General features: G+C 39.6%; 1 protein-coding gene across 4 annotated transcripts in view; it reads left to right on the forward strand.

Moving 5' to 3' along the window:
* Nucleotides 1-366: 366 nt before the first annotated feature.
* Nucleotides 367-22,631, forward strand: part of rtel1 (regulator of telomere elongation helicase 1) — a 78,021-nt gene continuing 55,756 nt past the window's right edge. For 2 of the 4 annotated variants that reach the window (XM_055652514.1, XM_055652516.1), the window contains exons 1-13: nucleotides 367-521; nucleotides 3,036-3,145; nucleotides 4,550-4,745; nucleotides 5,769-5,859; nucleotides 7,081-7,162; nucleotides 8,490-8,550; nucleotides 10,818-10,893; nucleotides 14,568-14,652; nucleotides 16,409-16,474; nucleotides 18,079-18,229; nucleotides 19,435-19,473; nucleotides 20,256-20,334; nucleotides 22,374-22,471. In XM_055652514.1, coding sequence (XP_055508489.1) covers nucleotides 3,044-3,145; nucleotides 4,550-4,745; nucleotides 5,769-5,859; nucleotides 7,081-7,162; nucleotides 8,490-8,550; nucleotides 10,818-10,893; nucleotides 14,568-14,652; nucleotides 16,409-16,474; nucleotides 18,079-18,229; nucleotides 19,435-19,473; nucleotides 20,256-20,334; nucleotides 22,374-22,471 — 1,126 coding nt within the window. In that variant the 5' untranslated portion in view covers nucleotides 367-521; nucleotides 3,036-3,043. Of the gene's footprint in view, nucleotides 522-3,035; nucleotides 3,146-4,549; nucleotides 4,746-5,768; nucleotides 5,860-7,080; nucleotides 7,163-8,489; nucleotides 8,558-10,817; nucleotides 10,894-14,567; nucleotides 14,653-16,408; nucleotides 16,475-18,078; nucleotides 18,230-19,434; nucleotides 19,474-20,255; nucleotides 20,335-22,373; nucleotides 22,472-22,631 lie in introns of those variants that run through there. The other 2 variants (XM_055652517.1, XM_055652518.1) reach the window with 2 other exon arrangements.

Raw genomic sequence — 22,631 nt, forward strand, 5'->3', positions numbered from 1 at the left:
CTGGAGGACCTACACCGCAGGTCAAACACTAGGGGGCGCCTGGGGTGTGGGGACGCTGGAGGACCAACAAAGTAGATCACTAGGGGGCGCTTGAACTGCAGCAGCGCTGGAGGACCTCCACCGCAAGTCAAACACTAGGGGGCGCCTGGGGTGTGGGGACGCTGGAGGACCAACAGAGTAGATCACTAGGGGGCGCCTGGGGTCCACCGCAAGGCAAACACTAGGGGGCGCCTGGGGTACGGGGGCGCTGGAGGACCTCCACCGCAAGTCAAACACTAGGGGGCGCCTGGGGTACGGGGGCGCTGGAGGACCTACACGGGAGTTCACAAGGGGGCGCGCTCCCGCTGTGGCTCCGCCCCGGCTCGGGAGCGCGCCTTCAGGCCGCCAAGCCGGGGATTCAATTCCCGCTCTCTCTGCCCAGGCCCTGGATGCGGCTCCGGCCCCGACCCTGACCGCGGAGGCGTCCCGAGGGCATTTTGCTGCCGCCGTGGATTAGATCTCCCCCCACCCCCCACAGCAGGGTAAATAAATATGAACCGTGAACTTTAAAGCTTTTACAAGTCAGCAACAACTTCTCAAAGATTTTGAATCAGTTTAACGTCCAATTCCCAATGTGCTTGTTATCAGTCGTGCTTCCAATTATCATATGCTTATATATATATATATATATGCATGCATGCATGATATTCAATTACCAATTCTTAACGCGTTTGAATCAGTTTAAATTCCAATTATCAATGTGATTATCAATTCTCGATGTGCTTGGCTTAGTCTACCTTAAATTAACATTGTATTTCAGTTATTCAGATATTTTGTTATTTGCATTAATTTATATTAGGATTATATTGAAAAACCAACGGGGCACAACTTCTGATGCAATGTTACAACAGCCTCTGTGTCTGGTCTGCTCTCAAAGTGATGCCTGGTTAGAGCTAGACTTTCTCTCCAAACTAAACTTTCCTTTGCTAAACCACAGCCAGTGGAAGTTACACTGTGGGTGAGTTTGGGATATTGCACCTGTGACAGTAAGTTCATGTGAGGATGAAGTAAGTGATGGAGCAGTCATGGTGACAGATGAATGCTGTGGATATGTAGGTAGACACAAAATGCTGGAGTTACTCAGCGGGTCAGGCAGCATCTCTGGAGGGAAGGAATGGGTGACGTTTCGGGTTGAGACCCTTCTTCAGACTCTTCAAGTCCTCCTCTGCTGTGGGCTGGCAAAGTGTGAAGGCCCCCAGGCATTTACGTGTACTGTACATGGAATGAATGGCTGTGCCATTGACAGCAAAATATATTGGCATAGAGGGAGAGGGGAGGACAGTGAAGTAATGTGGCAAAAGGTAAAAAAGAGACAATTTTACTACTAGAAGTGCAAGAAATGTACAAAATGTTAGTGAGTTTATCAATATCACGCACGAGTTATCTTACAAGTACTGCGTGTTGTTAATGGTAAGTTAATCGAGTGCAGAATGGGTTTTCATTCAATTTGTGCAACCAGAGATCAGAAAGGGCATTTGCTCGGCCATGTATGTCAGCAAGGCAAAGATCTCTTTGAAACTTACTAAATAGTGAAATGTGATAGAGTGGATGTGGAGACGATGTTTCCACTAGTGGGGGAGTCAAGGACCAGAGGCTATAGGCTCAAAATAAAAGGATGTACTTTTAGAAAGGAGATGAGGAAGAATGTCTTTAGTCAGAGGGTGGTGAATCTGTGGAATTCATTGCTACAGATGGGTGTGGTGGCCGTCAATGGATATTTTTAAGGTGGAGATGGACAGATTCTTGATTAATAAAGTTGTTATGGGGAGAAGGCAGGAGAATGGGGTTGAGTGGGAAAGACAGATCAGCCATCATTGAATGGCAGAGTAGATATGATGTGCCGAATAGCCTCATTCTGTTCCTTTAACTTATGAAAGATACTGGCTCAAAGTTGCAACATTCATACGTTTTATTGGGCAATGTAAGGTTGGATTTGTGCAAGAATTCAAGCGATTGTTTGCGCTCCTTAATCTGATTTCTGAGTAAGTGTGAAAAATGCCCCTGAGGATGGAAAGGGCATTGAACAATTTGAAACGGCCTTGCTCAAGATGCAATCTCAAGATTGGAGACGGGGACCTAATGCACAGAGATAATAATGTTGGTGTGGTTAGTACATTTGTACTGAGAGTCATGGAGATATTACAAGCGTCTTGGTGAGAAACAGTAGAGCGGAAGTGGCAGGAACACTGTCACATAGTTGGAATATGGAGGAAGCTACACCATGACTGTCATTGAAGCCATTCAAATTTCTTATTCGTCTTTCAAGATAACCCAGTGTTTGGTTTAGAGTTTAGTTTGCTTTAACTGTTTGGGTCTTTAACTTTAAATGTTTGGTTCTTTGTTTCTTGTTAATTTTCATGTAACACTTGTGACTGGTGGTCCAGAGTCAGGCCGTTGGGAAATAAATCTGAGGGTGGGAAATCAAATTTGTGAGAAGTGATCTTTTCTTCTGTCAGCATCCAACAGTTGCTTATTAATTGAAAATGCTGCCTGACCCGCTGAGTTAGAGTCATAGAGTCTTTACAGCATGGAAACAAAGTCCTTCAGTCCAACTTGCCCACACCGGCCAACATGTCCCATCTACACTAGTCCCACCTGCCTGTGTTTGGCCATATCCCTCTAAACCTGTCCTATCCATGCATCTGTCTAAATGTTGCTTAAACGTTGCGATAGTACCCGCCTCAACTACCTCCTCCGCCAGCTCGTTCCATACACCCACCACCCTTTGCGTGAAAAAGTTACCCCTCGGGTTCTTTTCCCCCTCGCCTTAAACCTATGTCCTCTGGTTCTTGATTCCACAACTATGGGCAAGAGACCGATCTATTCCTCTCATGCTCCAGTACTTTGTGTCCGACAGTGAACAGAATTTGTTTTTAATCAAAAAAGACTTGAATACGATTATCGTAGAGTAAAATTGGAAAGGTGAAAGATGCTACTTCGTTAATACCATGTTTTTATTTATTTTTCTTTATGCCTTTTTTTAAATTTCCTTTCAGTGACCAAGATGCCCCAAATACAGCTCGATGGGATCGACATAAATTTTCCTTATGTTCCCTATAAATGTCAAGAGGATTATATGTCCAAGGTGATAGAATGCCTACAAAAGGTAATGAACTATGTATATAATATATTACTTATTGTACTACAATATTTTCACTGTTTTCCTTCCGGCATTTAAAATTAATGTTAAAGCAAGCTACATTTTGGTTTGTTCATCCAGTGAAACCACGAATCTGTTAAATTGCAGAATATTAATAGCTATTGCAATACTTCGAATCCTGAATGTAATTTTTCTCCCATCTGTCTGACACACTTAATATCTATCTGCCAGTGCAGATGCATATATTAAACCACTCTCTCTGCTCTTAATGAACAGTTAACTTGCATGAGGACTAAGGATTAAGGATCATCTTGAAATAATTGTATGGTCTGTTCCTGGTGAATATAGGAGTCTATAATACTAAGATTTCAAATGATTTGGTAAGCAACACATTTGAAATTAAACTAATTAATGTTGTCATGCGTCCAGTTGTCACCTTGGCTTCAATGTGATGTTCTGAATTATGTTCCTAAAGGGTGAATATGCACAACATAAAACTACCTTTAATTAGTGCTATATTTTATAATCTGCCGATCATTCAGAGTAACTGCCTCAAGGCAACAGAACACTATTGTCCAGTTTGCTGCTTGGCAGTGAGTATTGATGGAATCAGTGATAGATAAAGTTCAGCCATTCAAACACCGGAACATTTTGACTTGTGGACATACTTCTGAAGTAAACAGAAGCGCATAGTACATTTATACGTATAGAATGCTTGGGATTGTTCATTAAAATTGGAGCTTGTCGCTTGGAGCTTTGCCACTTAGGCTGGCCGTGGGGAAAAACTGTATCCACTGATATTCCTGTACAATCTGAAGCTTTTGGACTATCTGAAGTAAAAATTAGAGTACAACATTTGGGGGTGGCATGGTGGCTCAGCAGTATAGTTGCTGTCTTCCACTGCCAGAGACCCGGATTCGATCCTGACTTCAGGTGCAGTCTGTACATAGTTTGTACGTTCATCCCGTGACCACGTGGGTTTTCTCCGCGAGCTCCAGTTTCCTCCCATACTCCAAAGACATACAGGTTTCTAGGTTAATTGGCTTCGGTAAAAATTGTAAATTTTCTAGAGTGTAGAATAATGCTAGTGTACAAGATTGTTAGTTGGCGTGGACTCGGTGGGCTGAAGGGCCTGGTTTTGCGCTGTATCTTTAAACTAAACTAAACATTTCTGTTAAATAGTGAAATTATAAATGTATTTTTGATATGAGGATTACCAATTTTGTTGCAATGTAAAGGGCAGAAGTCTTCCACTCGCAAAGCTGACCTGTTGTATGTGAAAAATGTCTGCTCTCGATTTCTCTTTTTCAGAGTCCAATGTATTTACTTGGTAAAGATTGATTGGAGGCGTTTCTGTTGGTGAACTAGTGCGCAATGGAAGATAATGTGTATTGTGTCCTTATTTTGCAGAAAGTAAATGGGGTTCTGGAAAGCCCTACAGGGACTGGAAAAACACTTTGCCTTTTGTGTGCTTCCCTAGCTTGGAGGCAGCATTTAAAAGACAGCATTTCAGCAACTAAAATAATCAATAAGTTAAATGGTGAAGAACTTTTCGATAGCAGGTCTCTATCCTCATGGGGCAGAGGACTTGAAGATATTGATTTAGGTGAGACCAATTTTTGGCTTGCTTGCTTTCATCATTTTTGTCTGTTGCATTCTACAGGTGCAATTCCTTTGAGAAACTAAAGTGGAATTTATCACAGGTGTTGTAAATCTGACCCACCGATGTGCACTTTTAAATAGAAACGTATGGACCGAGCTAAAATTGGAATCGGGACATTCTCCTTCATATCCCAGTCACAGTAACACCATTGTCAGTGTTGCTGCCACTGCTTCCACATTGATTTTGGCTATCAAATGTTATTAAAAATTGTTTCCTTAATGACCTTGTGGAGTAAATATACTACATTGTGATGGTGGTCAGCATTACTTCTGATGGGGGCAATCCAGATAGAAGATCCCTGCGGGCGTTTTTAAAATTGGAAACAGAAGTTTATAGGATACTAGACTAAGTGGGACCCGTTGGATCCCATTCTCACATGGGAGGTCTGTATTCGCAATATTCCACCTCTCTGCCAATTCCAATATTCCACCACTCGTGCAGGGAGAGGGGATTGGGGGGGGGGGGGGGGGGGGGGGGGGGGGGGGTTGTCCTGCAGCCTGGGGAGGGGCACGGCTTCAGGCGGGGTTGTTTGGTGGGGGGGGGGGGGGGGGGGGGGGGGGAGTGTCCTGCAGCCGAGGGAGGGGGACGGCTTCAGGTGGTGGCCAGTGGGAGGGGGCTTTCTGGAGGGCTAGTATGGGTGTTGTGGGCCAACGGGACTGGTTTCCAGTGGGCTAGTATGGACATTGTGTGCCGAATGGATTCTTGGGCTAGTCCTGCAGCTGGGGACGGGGAGGCTTCAGGTGGGGGCCGGCGGAGGCCAAATCAAATAAAAAAGCAATTTTGCTTTCATAAATTGAAATGGAGAAAAAATGTATGAGAGACCCAAGTCCCTTATGTTACGTCAATGCCATACTATCATGTTTCGAAGCTTTAATAGTTTTTGTCTGGTATGGAAACTAATATTATTTTGCATTTTTACATGCATTTTCACTTTTTTGCTGTGTTGATTTTTTTTTTCAATTGTAGGTTATCGTGAAATTCCAAAGATCATTTATGCCTCAAGGACCCATACACAGCTCACTCAGGTTATAAATGAACTAAAGGCTACATCATACAGGTGAGCTACCTCTTCAATGGATGGTCAATCAACCTTTGCTATTTTTTTGGCACTCTCCATTATATTAATGGTAATGAACTGTTCTGGGCTATTTTTATCGCAGTGTAAAGCTAGTTGTGAAAATGGTGTGTACAAATTCTTCGCACACCCATTGACAGTTAAGTCTGGTGTGATCTTTAACATGGCACCTTTATCAACTATGGAGATTATATTTGTGACCTATTAAAAACCTTGTCATATCAGAATACTCTTCATTTAATCTTCTTCAGTCTGAAGAAGGGTCCTGACCCGAAACGTTGCCCTTTCCTTCTACCCAGAGATGCTGCTTTTCCACTGAGTTACTCCAGCATTTTGTGTCTACCTTCGATTTAAAACAGCATCTGCAGTTCTTTCCTATACATGATTACAATAGATCCATTTGCAGTGTATAGATAGAGTTTAAGAAGATCATAGTTAAAGTAAGAAATGTTGCTGTAGAAATAGAGATTTAAGAAGTTGACATCTCACTGTTGTTCATGCAGATTTTGGTTATTCCCCAGCAGTTTAATCCTCTATCTTCTCTCCCTTTTGGAGATGACATAATTTCCCCCATGCAGAGTAATCATACGTCCCCCTTCCTCTTACCAAATGGATTGGTCCTTATTCCCTCAGGATATCAACCTTCCAAAACTACATTGACATTCCTAATTGATACTATCAAACCACCCGCTTCTTTTCCTTCCCTTTCCTTCTCATTAATGTTTTCATCAACATCACCAAATTTATATGGGTAAAATGCAGGGATTTTTCCCTTTTTTATGTAACCTACAGAAGAAACATCAGTCTGAACAGGGTCCCAAACCAAAACATGACCTATCCAAGTTCTCCAGAGATGTTGCCTAACTACTGAGTTATTCCAGCACTTTGTCCTTTCATCTACTGTCTTTTTATTTGTAAACCAGCATTGAAGTTCTTTGAGTCTATATGCAGTAATCCAAATATAAAGCAACCATTCCTTTTCGTTTTTGTTATTGCCATTGTTACATTTTGAGTACCATCTGCCATTTTGTGTACCTCATTTAGATAACTTTGCTGAACTGCAGATTACATCCAGTGTGCCTATATTTTGCATTATAGATTATGAGGATTGGTAGATGCAGCGGTGAAATGTACTGACTGAGTTGTTATATTTATCTTTGTCTTATTGCTTTTGTTATCACGATTCATTTTCTCCCCATTTAGACCAAAGATGTGTGTACTTGGATCTCGAGAACAGCTCTGTATCCATCCTGAAGTAATGAAACTGGAAAGCAATCATGCAAAGGTAAAAAAAATTCAGGACACAAAATGCTGGAGTAACTCAGTGGGCCAGGCAGCAGCTCTGGCAAAAATGAATAGGTGACATTTTATCATAGAAAATAGGTGCAGGAAGGAGTAGGCCATTCGGCCCTTTGAGCCAGCACCGCCATTCAATATGATCATGGCTGATCATCCAAAATCAGTACACCGCTCCAGCTTTTTCCCCATAATCCTTGATTCCATTAGCCCTAAGAGCTAAATCTAACTCGCTCTTGAAAATATCCAGTGAATTGGCCTCCACTGCCTTCTGTGGCAGAGAATTCCAGATTCACAGCTCTCTGGGTGAAAATGTTTTTCCTTATCTCCGTCCTAAATGGCCTACCCCTTATTCTTAAACTGTGACCCCTGGTTCTGGACTCGCCCAACATGGGGAACATTTTTCCTGCATCCAGCCTGTCCAATCCCTTAAGAATTGTATATGTTTCTATAAGATCCCCTCTCATCTTTCTAAATTCCAGTGAATACAAGCCCAGTCGACCCATTCTTTCCTTATATGTCAGTCCCGGGACCCGTGGCCCGGCCTATGGGTCGGGACCCTTCTTCCTACTGATTGTAGTAAGGAGATCGGGGGGGCGGGGGGGGGGGGGGATAATGCAGGATTACTTGAAAGTGCAGAATTGTAGAATTCCATATTCATAGCATTGGTTTGTAAGCTACCCAAGCAAAATATGAGGTGCTGTTCCTCCAGTTTGCGTGTGGCCTCACTCTAGTAATGAGAGAGGACCAGGATCAAAAGATCAGCATGGGGATGAGAAGGGGAGTTAAAGTAGTTTGCAACCGGGAGATCCCGTAGGCCTTGGCGGACCGAGTGCAAGTGTTCAGTGAAACGGTCACCAGGTCTGCATTTGTTCGCACCAATGTACAGGAGCCCACATCGGAAATACCGAATGCAGTAGATGAGGTTAGAAAGATGCATGCTATCCTCTGTCTCACATGGAAGGGCTGCTGGGGTACTTGGTTGGAGTCAAGGGAGGAGGTATAAGGACAAGTGTTGCATCTCCTGCAGTTGCAAGGGAAAGTGCCTGGGGACGGGTGGTTTGGGAAGGAAGGGATCATTGAACCATGGAGTTGCAGAGGGAGCGGTCTCTGTAGAAGTAAAGAAGCTACATAAAATTGTAGAATTCAATGCTGCAGTATTTACCAAATAAGAAAAATCACTTATCTGTCATACATGGGAAAACCCTCCCTTTAAAGTTTCATGCTAAATGTTTTTATAGATTCCCACAGCTCCAAAAAATTGTAATATATTTTCATGCACAAACTAAATTAACTTTAGACTTTTTAATTTTCAGATCCATATGTGTCGAGCGAAAGTATCCATGCGCACTTGTCACTACTATAACAAGGTTGACGGTGAGAGGTGAATTATTATAGTGCGATTTGTGTACATTCCAGAACTATTATTGAAGAACTTCCATAGCTGTTTGTATTCCTCAACTACCAATCCGATCTGAAGCAACAACCTAGTTGCTATTCAGCTTTGAGCTGGCCTTCATTTCCTCCATTACTGGGATAATTTTCCTCAAATTTCAAAGAACCACTTCATGACTCTGGAAATAAATTGAATGCATTAAAAAAAAATAAAGTACCCGGACATGCAAGAGAGAAAAATACTCGAGAAGAAATGAGAGAGACTTGTAAAGTACTTCAGTGGAAAACAATAACTATTAAATGACGTGTAATAAAAACATGAGGTAAATAGAGACACATTGGGAAAAATGAATGAGACGCCTAAGATTGGTTCAGGCAAAGAGCATTAGGCACATAGATGGGAAAATTTGGAAATGCTTTAAATGGATGGGGTATTCAACTCATTGTATTTCCATTACCTCTGCCAATGAGTCCTATCCTTTCAACAGATCGGTTCAATTGATTCTCTGATTCTGTCCTTATTTATTCTTTTTCCTCCAACAACTGTTTAGATCCTTGAAGATAAACACAAAATGCTGCATAACTCAGCGGGACACAGCGGGGAGCATTTCTGGATAGAAGGAATGGGTGATGTTTCGGGATGAGACCCTTCTTCAGACTACCTGAACAGACTTCTTCAGTTTGAAGATGGGTCTCGACCCGCCATCTCACCCATTCCTTCTATCCAGAGATGCTGCCTGTCCTGCTGAGTTACTCTAGCATTTTGTGTCTATCTTCGGTGTAAACCAGCAGTGTGAGCTGCAAGGCGGATGCTATGAAGCTGCGGGGTGACTTGGATAGGTTGAGTGAGTGGACAGGTGCACGGCAGATGCAGTATAATGTGGATAAATGTGAGTTTATCCACTTTGGTGGCAAGAACAAGAAGGCAGATTATCTGAATGGTGTCAGATTTGGAAAAGGTGAGGTGCAACGAGACTTGGGTGTCCGTGTACATCAGTCACTGAAAGTAAGCATGCAGGTATAGTAGGCAGTGAAGAAATCTAATGACATGTTGGCCTGCTTAACAAGAGGATTTGAGTATATGAGCAAGGAGGTAATACTGCAGTTGTACAGGGCCCTGGTGAGACCGCACCTGGAATTTTGTGCACAGTTTTGCTCTCCTAATTTGAGGAAGGACATTCTTGCTATTGAGGGAATGCAGCGTTAACCAGGTTAATTCAGGGGATGGCGGGACTGACGTGATGAAAGAATGGATCGACTGGGTTTATATTGACTAGAATTTAGAAGGATGAGAGGATCTTATAGAAACATATAAAATTCTTAAGGGATTAGACAGGCAAGATGCAGGAAAAATGTTCCCCATGCTGGGGGAGTCCAGTACCAGGGTTCACAGTTTAAGAATAAGGGGTGGGGAATTTAGGACTGAGATGAGGAAAAACCTTTTCAGCCAGAGAGTTGTGAATCTTGGGAATTCTCCACCACAGAAGCCGATGGAGGCTAATTCACTGGATGTATTCAAGAGAGAGTTTGGTATAGCTCTTAGGGCTAATGGAATCAAGGGATATGGGGATAAAGCAGGAACAGGGTACTGATTCTGGATGATCAGCCATGATCGTATAGAATGGTGGTGCTGGCTCGAAGGGCTGAGTTGCCTACTCCTGCACCTGGTTTATGTGTTTTGATCCTCCTACTCACCAGCATCACATTTGTCATTTCTAAGATCTCCAAAATTATGCTGCTTTAGACATCATTTGTATGTTCTTTCTGAAGAATTCAAATAAAGAGGTGTACAGAGGCATTTATTTGACAAATCGGCTCATAATTGCCTAAATTAAGATGGTAAAGGTCTGAAATGCTACAATTGAAACGTGTTCCATTGAACAGGCCAGATATCGAGTACTTAAAATTTGCTACAGGGAGGATATTATTTAAATTAAAACATGAGGTTTAAACAAATTGTGAATTTTAGTAGATCTTCTAAACATGGCTGTCTCTTGGATGCTATTGAAGTTTGAAAGAGCCCTCAGTTCTACTAATTTGTGTGATTGTAGTCAGTAGGATAGATGGTTTGGAATAGCTTTTATTTGTGTTTCTATCCGTTTGTACCTCTATGTAATGATTTCAAAAATTTCCTGAGCCTTATTAAGAATTTTTTAATGGACCTTCATTGATATTGGTTAAATAATATAATTGGGAATGATATGGTTTATGCAACATGTATTACCAAGGATTTCTCCAACTTGTTTCAGAAAAGAGTACTGATAAAGAATTTACGGAGCCCATTCTTGACGTAGAAGATCTTGTTAAAGGTGGCCACAAGCACAGGTATGATTTATAAATTGCTACAGAATTTTAAAAAAAAAGTATATTGTTTTTAAAAGCCACCAAGGACGACGTCCGGAGGTTGCAGCGAATCGTCTAATCAGCTGAGAGGATTGTTGGCTGCAACCTCCTCCCCCCATTAACGAACTGTACACTGCAAGGACCAGGAAGCGAGCGGATATGATCATCTCTGACCCCTCTCACCCTGGCCACAAACTCTTTGAAGCACTTCCCTCTGGAAGGCGTCTCCGGACTGTCAAAGCCGCCACAGCCAGACATAAAAACAGCTTTTTTCCACGAGTAGTAGCTCTACTCAATAATTAAAAGTCTGCAGCTTCTTTTTGCTCTGGTATTTTATTTCATTCACATGTTTAAACTATAATGTTGTATTATTAATGTTTAATGTTTTATGTCATTCTTAATTGTTACTGTGTCGTGTTGTTACTTGAGAGCGAAGCACCAAGGCAAATTCCTTGTATGTGTACATACTTGGCCAATAAACTTATTCATTCATTCAAATGATTTCTTAGAGTACAGGATAGCATTGTGTCTGTGTCAGGATCCTTTAAATTCTTAGGTGTTGTGGTAATATAAAGAAAAACAATTACCGCAGAGGCATTGTTAGAGCAATTGCTTTGTGACTCCATCAACCACTGTTCAATCTCGGCTCCTGATGGAGTCTCCACATTCTCACTTTAACACCACTGTTTTCCTCCGTCTGCTCCAATTTCTTCCCACATCCTGAAGACGTTTTTTTAGTGGCTAATATAATGTAACCCTTGCATGTAGAATCTGGAGATAGATGTGAGAATGTGTCTGGCTCGTGTAAACAGGTGCTTGTCGGTCAGTATGGACTCAGTAGGGACAAAATTCATGGTGCCCAGAAGACCAGGATTTGAGAAACGCACCTTCTGGAGGAAGTTATAGAGGAAAGGATGAACTTACGATAACATTTGAAAGAATGGAATGAAAATATTGAAATCAGCTCATTGTTGTTCCAATGGCCAAAATAGATCAATCAGTGCAGGAATGATGAATAAATTGATGTTGGGGTTAAATAGGATATAGCAACAAATGGTGTAGGGTGGGAACTAGTTCCAGAGCAGCATGGAGGAGTTTGAAGGTAATGAAGGCCTGGACTAGTTATTGCAGTTGCAGATGGACTGGGGCTGGTTGGTGTAATGTAGACAGAATGAAGTCAGATGACCACAGCATCAAATAGGTTGCCAGGGTTGCAAACAATTATTTGCGGGTGGGCTGGGGTTGGTCCAGATTGAGTTTGTGCCAGAGGTCAAGGATCGTACCTTAGGCCTTCCGTATATTTTAATTGGGCTCAGTTGCTACACATTCAGTTGTGGATGGCTGACCACCACTGCATAGTGGAATCAAAGGGTTTAAGGAAGATGACGGTGAATTAGACAGATGCTGTCAGCATGCAGATGTTTTTAATATTAAAGCATGTCCTGAGATGAGCTGGGGTAAAGATTGCCGAAGATTTGTGGGGCGAGGCTGGGGAGCTGTTTCTTGGCTGCCCAAACATGGAGAGACCTGTGTTGTGAATTTCAGTGATTCTTTGAAATTGTCTATGCGTGAAAGGGTGCCTCCCAAATTTACAGAACCAGGATGGGAAAGGATTTGACTGGAGTGTTAGAGAAGGAATATGGGTTTCCATCGAGGTGGAGAGAAGAGGATATTATTGGGACATTTTAAGAAAATTACCTTTTCTCCCTGTCACCATCTGCTGACCAGAAAAATGAATACAGCAGATGGCTTTGCTATGGCCACTGAATACTTATCAACGTTCAATATCTGTGAATTCTGATTTTTTTTTTAATGTAGCCAGAGTGAAATGGATTGTCCCATTTTTGCTTTTATATATTACTTGAGCAAATTAAATTACTTAAAAGGATAACATCATCTTGCATGTTAAGCATTAAAAAAGATCCCAAAGAATTTTACAGATTAAAATGAGATAAGAAGAGTATTTTTTAGCTGAATTAATAATAGAATAAAAACAATGTGCCGGAAACACTCTCAGCAGGTTGATTAACATTTGTAGAAGCTTAATGGTGCAGCTGGTAGAGCTGCTGCCTCACAGCGCCAGAGACCCAGGTTTGATCTGTCTGTGCAGAGTTTGTACATTCTTCCTGCATGTTTCCTCTGTGTTCTCCGGTTTCCTCCCACATCCCACTGGTTTCTAGGTTAATTGGCCTTTGGAAATTGTCCCCAGTGTGTAGGGAGTGGAAGGGAGAGTGGGATGGCCTAGAACTAGTGTGGAGGGGTAATTGTTGCTCAGCGTCGACTCAGTGGGCTGAAGGGCCCGTTTCCATGCTGCATCTCTAAACCAGAACTAAGCAGTCTGAAGAAGGGTTTAGGCCCGAAACGTTGCCTATTTCCTTCGCTCCATAGATGCCGCTGCACCCGCTGTGTTTCTCCAGCATTTTTGTGTACCTTCGATTTTCCAGCATCTGCAGTTCCTTCTTAAACACTAAGTTAAGCATCTTTAGTGAAAAGTAAAAGACAACAGCAGATATCTTTAAACTAATCAAAAATGTTGATAACTTGGCTTAAGGATCATTCGTCAAAATCTGGCGCACGAGTAGCGTTTAGTATGCTTTTGAAAATACATTAAATCATTTCATTGCATGATGGAGGCAAAGTAACATTTAAACATCTTACAATTACGATGGAGTCATGTTTATATAATGCTTTGCCTTGTTTGTAATACGTTTATAAATATTTATGTTGACCTTTTTGTTGTGTGGGAGAATCGTTGACTATAAAGTTGGTCATTTACAACACAAACTTCCATAAATGTACAAATATAATAAATGACCTCTTGAAACGTTCAGGTTGAAGTATATTTCAACTAATCAAAGATTGTACACGTGTTGTGGGTAGCTGAAGATAAGCCATCTAGTTAATTAGAGCTGTTTCAAAATTGTACAAAAATTAAGAATGATAGAAATAATTCTAAAAACTGTCGGTAGTGTTAATTTAGTTTAGAGATACAGCGGGGAAACAGACCCTTCAGCCCAGCTGCACCGACCAGCAACCCCCGTGCACTGGCACTACCCTACATGCACTAGGGACAATTTATGATCTTTACCGAAGCCAATTAACCTAGAAACCTGTACGTCTTCGGAATGTGGGAGGAAACCAGAGGACCCAGGGGAAAACTCACACGGTCACGGGGAGAACGTACAAACTCCGTAAATACAGCATCTGTGGTCTGGATTGAACCCGGGTGTTTGGTGCTGTAAGGTCATGTGAGAGGAGTAGAAATAGGCCGTTCGTCCCATCACGTCTACTCCGCCTTCCAATCATGGCTGATCTATATCTCCCTCCTAACCCCATTCTCCTGCCTTCTCCCCATAACCTCTGACACCTGTACTAATCAAGAAGCTAAAGGCAGCAGCTCTACTGCTGCCCAACCGTGGCGTACTTCAATTAAACTGAATGCATGCTGGAGGGAAAAGATAAAAACTGTTAAATGTTTTCTAACCATTTTGTCTGGGACCAGAAAAATAACGAAAACCATGTTAAAGTTTTAATTTTATCTTGGTGTTAAACGTGTTCCTAAATAACTAAGTATCATCAAAGATGCGATTACATGAATTAGAAGTTCCACACTGAACTGTATTTTTTATCCTGCTTGGTACTGTTGTTTTAAACAGGGTTTGTCCTTACTATTTGTCTCGAGCGATGAAGCAGAACGCTGAAATAATCTTCATGCCATACAACTATTTACTTGATCCAAAGGTATTGTTGCATAGCATTTCCTTTATTTTCATGACTTGCCATGTTGTGATCTTTTGATATTTTAAAAACTCTTACTAATATCCTTAACTCTTGGCGTGAGTGAATACTATCTGTAGTATTCGAAGAAACACCAATAGTGGATTTCAATGCGCATATGTGTAGAATTAATACTAAAATCTGTTAAGCATTACAAAGTATATACTACTATGAAATATCATGTTTTGCAAAGCATCCCTTTATAATAAGCATGTTCCTTGATGCTAATTGTTTTTGCTTAAGGACATTTAAGGACATCATGCCAATAAATTGACACCCCAGTAAGTTCCACCTTAACATGCATTAATTAAATCAAAAAGTTCATTAGGGTACTTCAAATTTCCTGCTTGAGCAATTGCTTATCTTCAATAAAACTCATCTTGGTCATGGTGGTCTGGACAGTTCTATTTTTTCTGCCGGTTTAGTCTATTTAAAATGTGTGGCGTTGAGCAGTTACATGATTCCATCTCTGCAGCAGAATTTAGTGTCCTAGATTTGGTGGGAAAATTCTGGCAGTTCTGCACATCGTTACTAGCAAACCCCTGTGCAAGTGCCAGCAAGTTTAGGGTTTTCAGTTCCACCTGCCAGAAACTAGAAGTCCTAAACCCGCTGATAATTCTGCATACAGTTTGCTTTGACTAATTTCGGCAAAGAACAGCAATGTGGGGTAATGTAATTTAGTATTTTGAATTTGCTATAATTGTTTATGTTTCATTGAATTTTTTAGGAGTTTGGGTTTTATGATTATAAAATGTTAAACAATGTAATTTTTGTAACAGACAAAATAGTCTGAAGAAGGGTCTCGACGCAAAACGTCACCTATTCCTTCGCTCCATAGATGCTGCCTCACCCGCTGAATTTCTCCAGCATTTTTGTCTACCTTCCAGCTTTGTGTGTGTGTGTGTATCTTCGGTTTAAACCAGCATCAGCAGTTCCTTCCTACACTATTATTATTTTAAGTTTGATTCAAATTTGTAATATGCATAATGCTAGGTTAGAACGGATAATGCATTTTTATCATCTGCATTTCATGCAATAATTAAATATAAAAAAGGTTGTGTAAATAGCAGAATCTTATTATTGCAAAGATGGTTTCCTAACCGTATTATCTAAATGGGATCATTGATTCACTGACAGCAGCTCTGTGATTTCTGCACTGAAGAATGTGCAAAAATGTTAGAATCTGTCATTTTCATGATTTAATGATGGTGAATGCTGACTTGTTTTGCTGACATTACCACGGTTAAATTAAGAATTGTATCTCATCTGGAGTATTCTGTGGCAAGTCTTAGTAATGTTAAAATTTCCATCTGGTCCAAAGAAAATCTTTTCGTTCTATAGGATTATTAAACCTTCCAATTGCAAATTTACAATGCTTAATTAGAAACTGATAAATCTTATTTTAGTGACAAAATTAATTTAATTATAGTCGTGAAATATAAAAATAAATGGCTAAAATTTATAATATGAAATGTATTTATTTTCTTTCTCATCTGTTTCTTTTATTTTTGTTTAATTTTGACTTGAAGAAAGGACATGCATTTCAATTTCACATCCTCAATTTATTCCACCTAGATAACCATATAACAGATAAAATCACTATTGTAATGAAGGCTATATCATTTTTAACTTATTTTCTGTAAATTTCTTCAGAAACATTATTAAATCATTTACTTAAAATATTGGCATATCATGTAATTTTTGTATTTTTGCTCCATAGAGTCGCAAAACTCATGATATAGACCTTCAAGGCACAGTCGTTATTTTTGATGAAGCACATAATGTGGTAAGTGTTTTTAGGGTTGAAAAATTGTATTGTGCAGCTGCATTTTTACCTTCACCTTCTTCACAGTCATCAGAATCGAGGATGACTTGCTTCCTCTCGGGTTTTATGGGTTCTGAGTTGGGCAAAGTGGGAACTGAAGATACTTCAACAAATGAGGCAAGGAGATGACCGACTGGGCAGGTGGTGGTGGTTTGCAAGCTGGTGATCTCCTTTCTCTACTTGCTCAGAAGTCTCTTTCTTTCAGTGTATGGGCCTCAATGTTCTCCTTACTGTCCCAAATAATCCTCCTCCAATTTGGGCCCGAGTTTTCCAAGTGCTGGTGGGATGTAAACTTTACACAGATCAATTAATCCTTTTCTCGGTCAACCAGATGAATCTCCTTTCACAACACATCTCAGAATACAATGTGTAGAAAAGAACTGTAGATACTAGTTTAAACCAAAGATAGGCACAAATGCTGGAATAACTCAGCGGGACAGGCAGCATCTCTGGAGAGAAGGAATGCGTGACTCATTTTCCTTCACCCATTCCTTCTCTCCAGAGATGCTGCCTGTCTTGCAGAGTTACTCCAGCATTTTGTGTGTCTCTCTTCAGAATAGACTATCTTCAAAGTACGGTGTCGGGAATGCAATATTTCTAAATATTTTTAGAACAACAAATGACTGTTTGAATCTGGAATGAAAACAAACAGCTGGAGGAAGCACTATCAATGAAGGCAAAAGATGGTGCCAGGACTCGAGGGTGAGTTATAGAGAGACTGGGCAAGCTAGGATTTTATTCCTCAGAGTGCAGGAGGCTAAGGGTGATCTCATGGAGGTATATAAAATCGTGAGGGGAATTGATAGGGCAAATGCCAATTGTCTTTTCCCCAAGGTAGGGGAATCAAGAAACAGAGGATATAGCTTTAACGTGAGAGGGGAAAGATTAATTGGAAAATGCAGGGCAACTTTTTTCACTCGGGGGGGGGGGGGGGGGGGGGGGGGGGGGGGGGGGGGGGGGGGGGGGGGGGGGGGGGGGGGGGGGGGGTGTGGGTAATGGAATGAACTCCCAGAGGATGAGTTGAGGCAATACAATGACATTTAAAAGACATTTAGATAGGTATATAGATGGGAAAGATTTAGAGGGGTTTGGACCAAATGTGGGCAAATTAGACTAGCTTAAATTGGGCATCTTGGTCAGTATGGATGAATTGGGCTGAAGGACTGGTTTCCATACCACCAGTATAACTTAACTACAATATGATCTATGTACCTCCCTATCTCCTGATATCGGTCTGAAGAAGGGTCTTGACCCGAAATGTCACCCGTTCCTTCTCTCCAGAGATGCTGCCTGTCCCGCTGAGTTACTCCAACATTTTGTGTCAATCTTCACTGCAGCTGTAGTAGTTCTACTAACTGCTCTGCTTTGATATAGTTACCAGATTCAATGTAACATAACTAAGTGGATACGTGGTATAATTTGTCATGGTATTCTGTTAGAGTTATCAATTTTAATGATTAAAGTCAAAACACAGTTGCAGAATGTGCAATAAAGCTATGAAACATGAATTGATAATTTTGTGATATGCACAGGTTTAGGAAAAGTTTTTCTTTCCCTAATTATAGGAAAAAATGTGCGAAGAGTATGCTTCGTTTGACCTTGCTCCCTATGACCTTGCTTCTGGAATTGAAGCTGTTAATCTGATCCTGGAGGAAGAAGCAAAGAAGTTTCAACACATTGTCAACACGGATGACAATCCTGAATCAATCAACTCGGGTTTGTGCATTAATCCTTCAAGTGTCTGTATGAATTATTGCAAATGTCTTCATTTGAGTTTGGATTATTGGTGAGAAATGGGGAATTTTATAATCTGCGAACTGGAATCATTGGGCAGGTTTAAGTTTTTGGATTTCACCTTTTTCTATTTCACCTTTCTGCCCCATTTTTCTGAATTGGTGTTTTTTGGTTTTATCATAAAACCATTGTATGATTGTCAAATGGGGAATGAATGACGGAGAACATTATATAGGCATAACTACTATCATCTCCATGTCTGTGTAACGCTTCTAATGACTTGTTATTGTCCATTTAATATCTGTGTCTGGGCTGTGATTGCTTAGAGCGGATTATCATAGCTGCAAATTTATTTTTACCAAGTTGTAATGTAAATTGGAACATTTATTTCTCTCATTTTTATCATTGAAAATAATTGCAGAGATAATCAGTTCATCGAAAATAATTGCAGAGGTATTCAGAATAATGGCTTGATTTTGTTTCTAACAATATTTGTTTTGTGAGATTATTGCCCTGAAATTCATTCCTGGTTAATAACACTAAATGCTTTTGTATAACAGACGGCACATTCTTCGTTGATTAACAAAGTCAACTGAACTGAATTTCAGCGGCAGTGTAGAATGCACCTTCACAATGCAGGGTGCAGTTAGTAATGAATTTAATGGCACATGCAGTCTGAATTCTATTGAACATGCAAATAATTTTTCAGAAACAAAGAAATGCCCAAATGTAGATCTGGGTTTGAAAATTCATATTCAAACTTATATTTTCTTGTTGGGAATCTTATCATCTAGAATCTACTGTACATTTGTGCATTTCCCTTTTAAACAGGTGGTTTATTTGGTTTGCTGGATTCTCCTATGAAGGAATACAATTTAAAATAGGAAAATAATGAAATGCCAATTTTTCATGGACTTTGAATAAGGTGTTTTACATGGTGGGGAAGATTACTTTGAGATTATTATGCAACTGAAACTGTAGTGCTGAAAGAATTCAGCTCACCAAGAAAAAGATAAATCAATTAACATTTAAGTTGAAAACCCTTCGTCAAAATCCACTTCATATCTTTGCGTCAGGTGCTGCTTGACTGCTGACTTCTTTTAGCATTTTGCATTGTTCAGCTTCCAAAATCTGCATTTTAAATAGTTTTCTATTACTGTTGAAATGATGCAATTTGTCTGTTTTAGGAATGAAAATGGATTTGAGTGATCTAGCCAAAATAAAAAGTAAGTTAGTTACGAATTTCAAAGATAACTTTTATTATTAATGTTTTATTATTGTCATGAATGTTTTATTAATATTTAGTGTTTTCGGAGTCATTTGTGACTGTCACTGTATGTCATGTTGTTACTTGTGGGCGGAGCACCAAGACAAATTCCTTGTATGTGAATACTTGGCCAATAAACATGCTTACTTACTTAATGAGATATAATTAGGAGGAGTAGTATAGAATTGGCTGTTAGTCAAGATGAACAAAAATATACTTTGGCAGTTGCACAATAACCATTTATATCAATGTAATATCAATTATTGGAAAGATTACAATGGTTGGTTATGTCGAGAGTGAACAATTTTAAGATTTGATAGCGTAACTTAAAAGTTAAAATTTAAAGGATATATTTTTAAAGAGGTAACAAAGCGGATCTATTTGAGAAGTGTCACCAAGGGTGGGACTGAGGTGATTGAGGATTCTGTTGGTGATGAGGAGGATTTAAGGGATGGTGTACAGGAGACTAGAATGCCTGACAGATCTTATTGGGATTGGTAACTGCTGAGGTTTTGATGTGAATTTTTGATCTGATTTAGCAGGTTAATTTTTTTTTCCTCAGTATGTATGGGTTATTTATTTCATTCGTCCTGTACGAATATTAATACTTGGTAAATAAAGCAAAAATTGAGACATTCCAATATTAGAATACGTGCAAAATTTCCACTGCCAAAATCACCACTTTTCTTATCTGCAAACTAATAAAATTACTTTTTAAAATTTATCTCCTTGCATTGAAAGAAATCCTCCTTGACCTGGAAAGCACAATAGATTCTATTGAATTGTCATCAGATGGAAGTGGAGTGACTAAACCAGGAAGGTATGAATTAATATTATTACTTTTCCTTTCTAAATAATAAAGTGTGGCACCAAGATATCTTTTGTACCGCCGATTTAGCAATGGATTAAGCATTTAATGATGTTACAATCAGGAATGGAGAAATTCAGTTCACGAATTCAAGGTGAAGTATCAGTTGGAGTTCATGTTTTTATCCTTACAACACAGGCCTGGAGCATAAATTGACCTCTTGCATATCACAGAGTGAAACACTTCCTGTTGCATGCAAGGTGTCATGAACCTCTCATTACCCAGAGTAATTTTGGAGTGGATAGAAGGTGACAGTCTTCAGCACCATGTTGATCTGGTGTATCACTGTGATGAAAGGCAGATGGCATTGTTATGAGGGCAACAGATGTACACACTTTTGGCCAAGCCTCGATCTACTTGTGTGATTTAATGCCCAGGCAAATGCTCACCTACAGATTTGTAGGCAGCATTAGAAGGTTGCTTTTATTAAAGGAATTTAATAAAGGGCAGGAAGATCAATGTTAGTAGTGCGATTTACCAATAGGTTATTGTTTTGTTTAAAATAAATATAACAGAAAATAGTGTTTATTCTTTTCTAGCATGTATGGTAAATTGCTGCAGTATCTTTCATTGTCATGAAAATACCAGCCACGTTTGGCATATAGACAGTGTAAAGTTGCATGCAAGTCATCGTAAAAGGGAAGTGCTACTCAATTCAAAACCACACAAGTACACATGAAACTAAAGAAACATTGTGCTACAAGCTGTGCCCTCTTGCTGTCTCTCCATTTGTCCATGCCGTGTTCATCTTCAACTTGATTTCCAGCTCTGATTCATTCTCATCCACAGAATGTATCTACTTTTGTCATTAGCAACAATTATGTGGATACTAGCTCAAACACAATCTGTCTCCGCTGTCTCTGGATTAAATGTCAAATTAAACTAGAAAAAGCATCTAAAGCATATATAAACAATTGAGTCAAAGTATCTTGACGCAATAAACACAAAACTAATGACTGCTAGAAATATACAAGTAAGTCGAGTCATGATAACAATAATGTTAATTTATAACCTGCTCTGTCTAATTTATTTCAACCAGTATCTAGCAATGTTACAAAATTTTGAGATTTAAAAAATCAAGTCTTTAATTTATCCCATCAGATAAAGCATAAAAAGAAGTTTAATTTGACACCTAATTCACTTTCATATCTTCAGTATTAAAAAAGTTATGGCCATTTTCATACTCGGGAATTGGCAAATGGCAATTGCTTTTTCATTGTCTTAACACAAAAGCTGTGATTGAGAACATTTAAAACCCCATAACTTTTTTAAAGTTTAAGAGAACTGAAAGAAATTTTCAATTATTATAGATTGAATCATTCTGAAACAAATATGAAACAATCTTACTTAGATGACTTGAAATTAAAGCATATAATTAGTAAACAATACCAATTAATAACTGAAACTTCACCATGAAATGATCTGAGTTGCTAAAATGCAAAAGCCACTGCAGATTTCACCTTGTGTGTGAGTCAATTGTAGAATTTGAGAGGGGATTGATAGAATGGAATTAACGTGGGATCATTGTAAAAGGGTGGATGATGGTCATCAAGGACTCAACGGGCCTATTTCCCTGCTGTATCTCTCTATAGTTATAAAAAGCTGAAACAATCGCTGATTCTTGGTAGCATACAGAATGATGTTACTGGATTAATTCTTCAAATTGCTGTGATCCTACATTTTAACTAATGAAAGCAACTATGCCTGAAACTATTTGCTCACTTCCTCCCATTTTATTAATTTGAAGTTATAATTTTAAACATAAGTATAATTATGGCAAACCTGGATGAAGTGGTAGTGCCTTGTGATACACAACATGTGTATATTATGCCATGTGCCGGTACTAACAGCACTGTGTGTCCTCTTGTATGTATATTCCATCCCAGCTGAAAGACAAAACCATATTAACTTAAGGAGAAAACTTGTTTTTACTTCCTGTAGATAAATGTCTTTTTTTTTTTTCTCAAGTTAATATTTTTATTCATTTACAGTTTCATCTATGAATTATTTGCAAAAGCACAAATTACCTTCCAAAACAAGTCTGCAATTTTTGAAGCACTGGAACAGATTATAACTGCCATGTCAGAAAGTAAGTATTTGCACTTCATTTTAATTTTCGTATGTCCCTCAAACTCGTATTGGGTGAGAAATGTAATTACATAGTGCAGCATTTACATTGTTTAAAAAACATTCTCACAGTGTAACCCGAGCAACTGTAAAATTTGCCCTCTGCAATTCAAGAGTCAAGA

Source organism: Leucoraja erinacea, chromosome 21 (assembly GCF_028641065.1).
Source record: "Leucoraja erinacea ecotype New England chromosome 21, Leri_hhj_1, whole genome shotgun sequence".
Lineage (NCBI taxonomy): Eukaryota > Metazoa > Chordata > Chondrichthyes > Rajiformes > Rajidae > Leucoraja > Leucoraja erinaceus.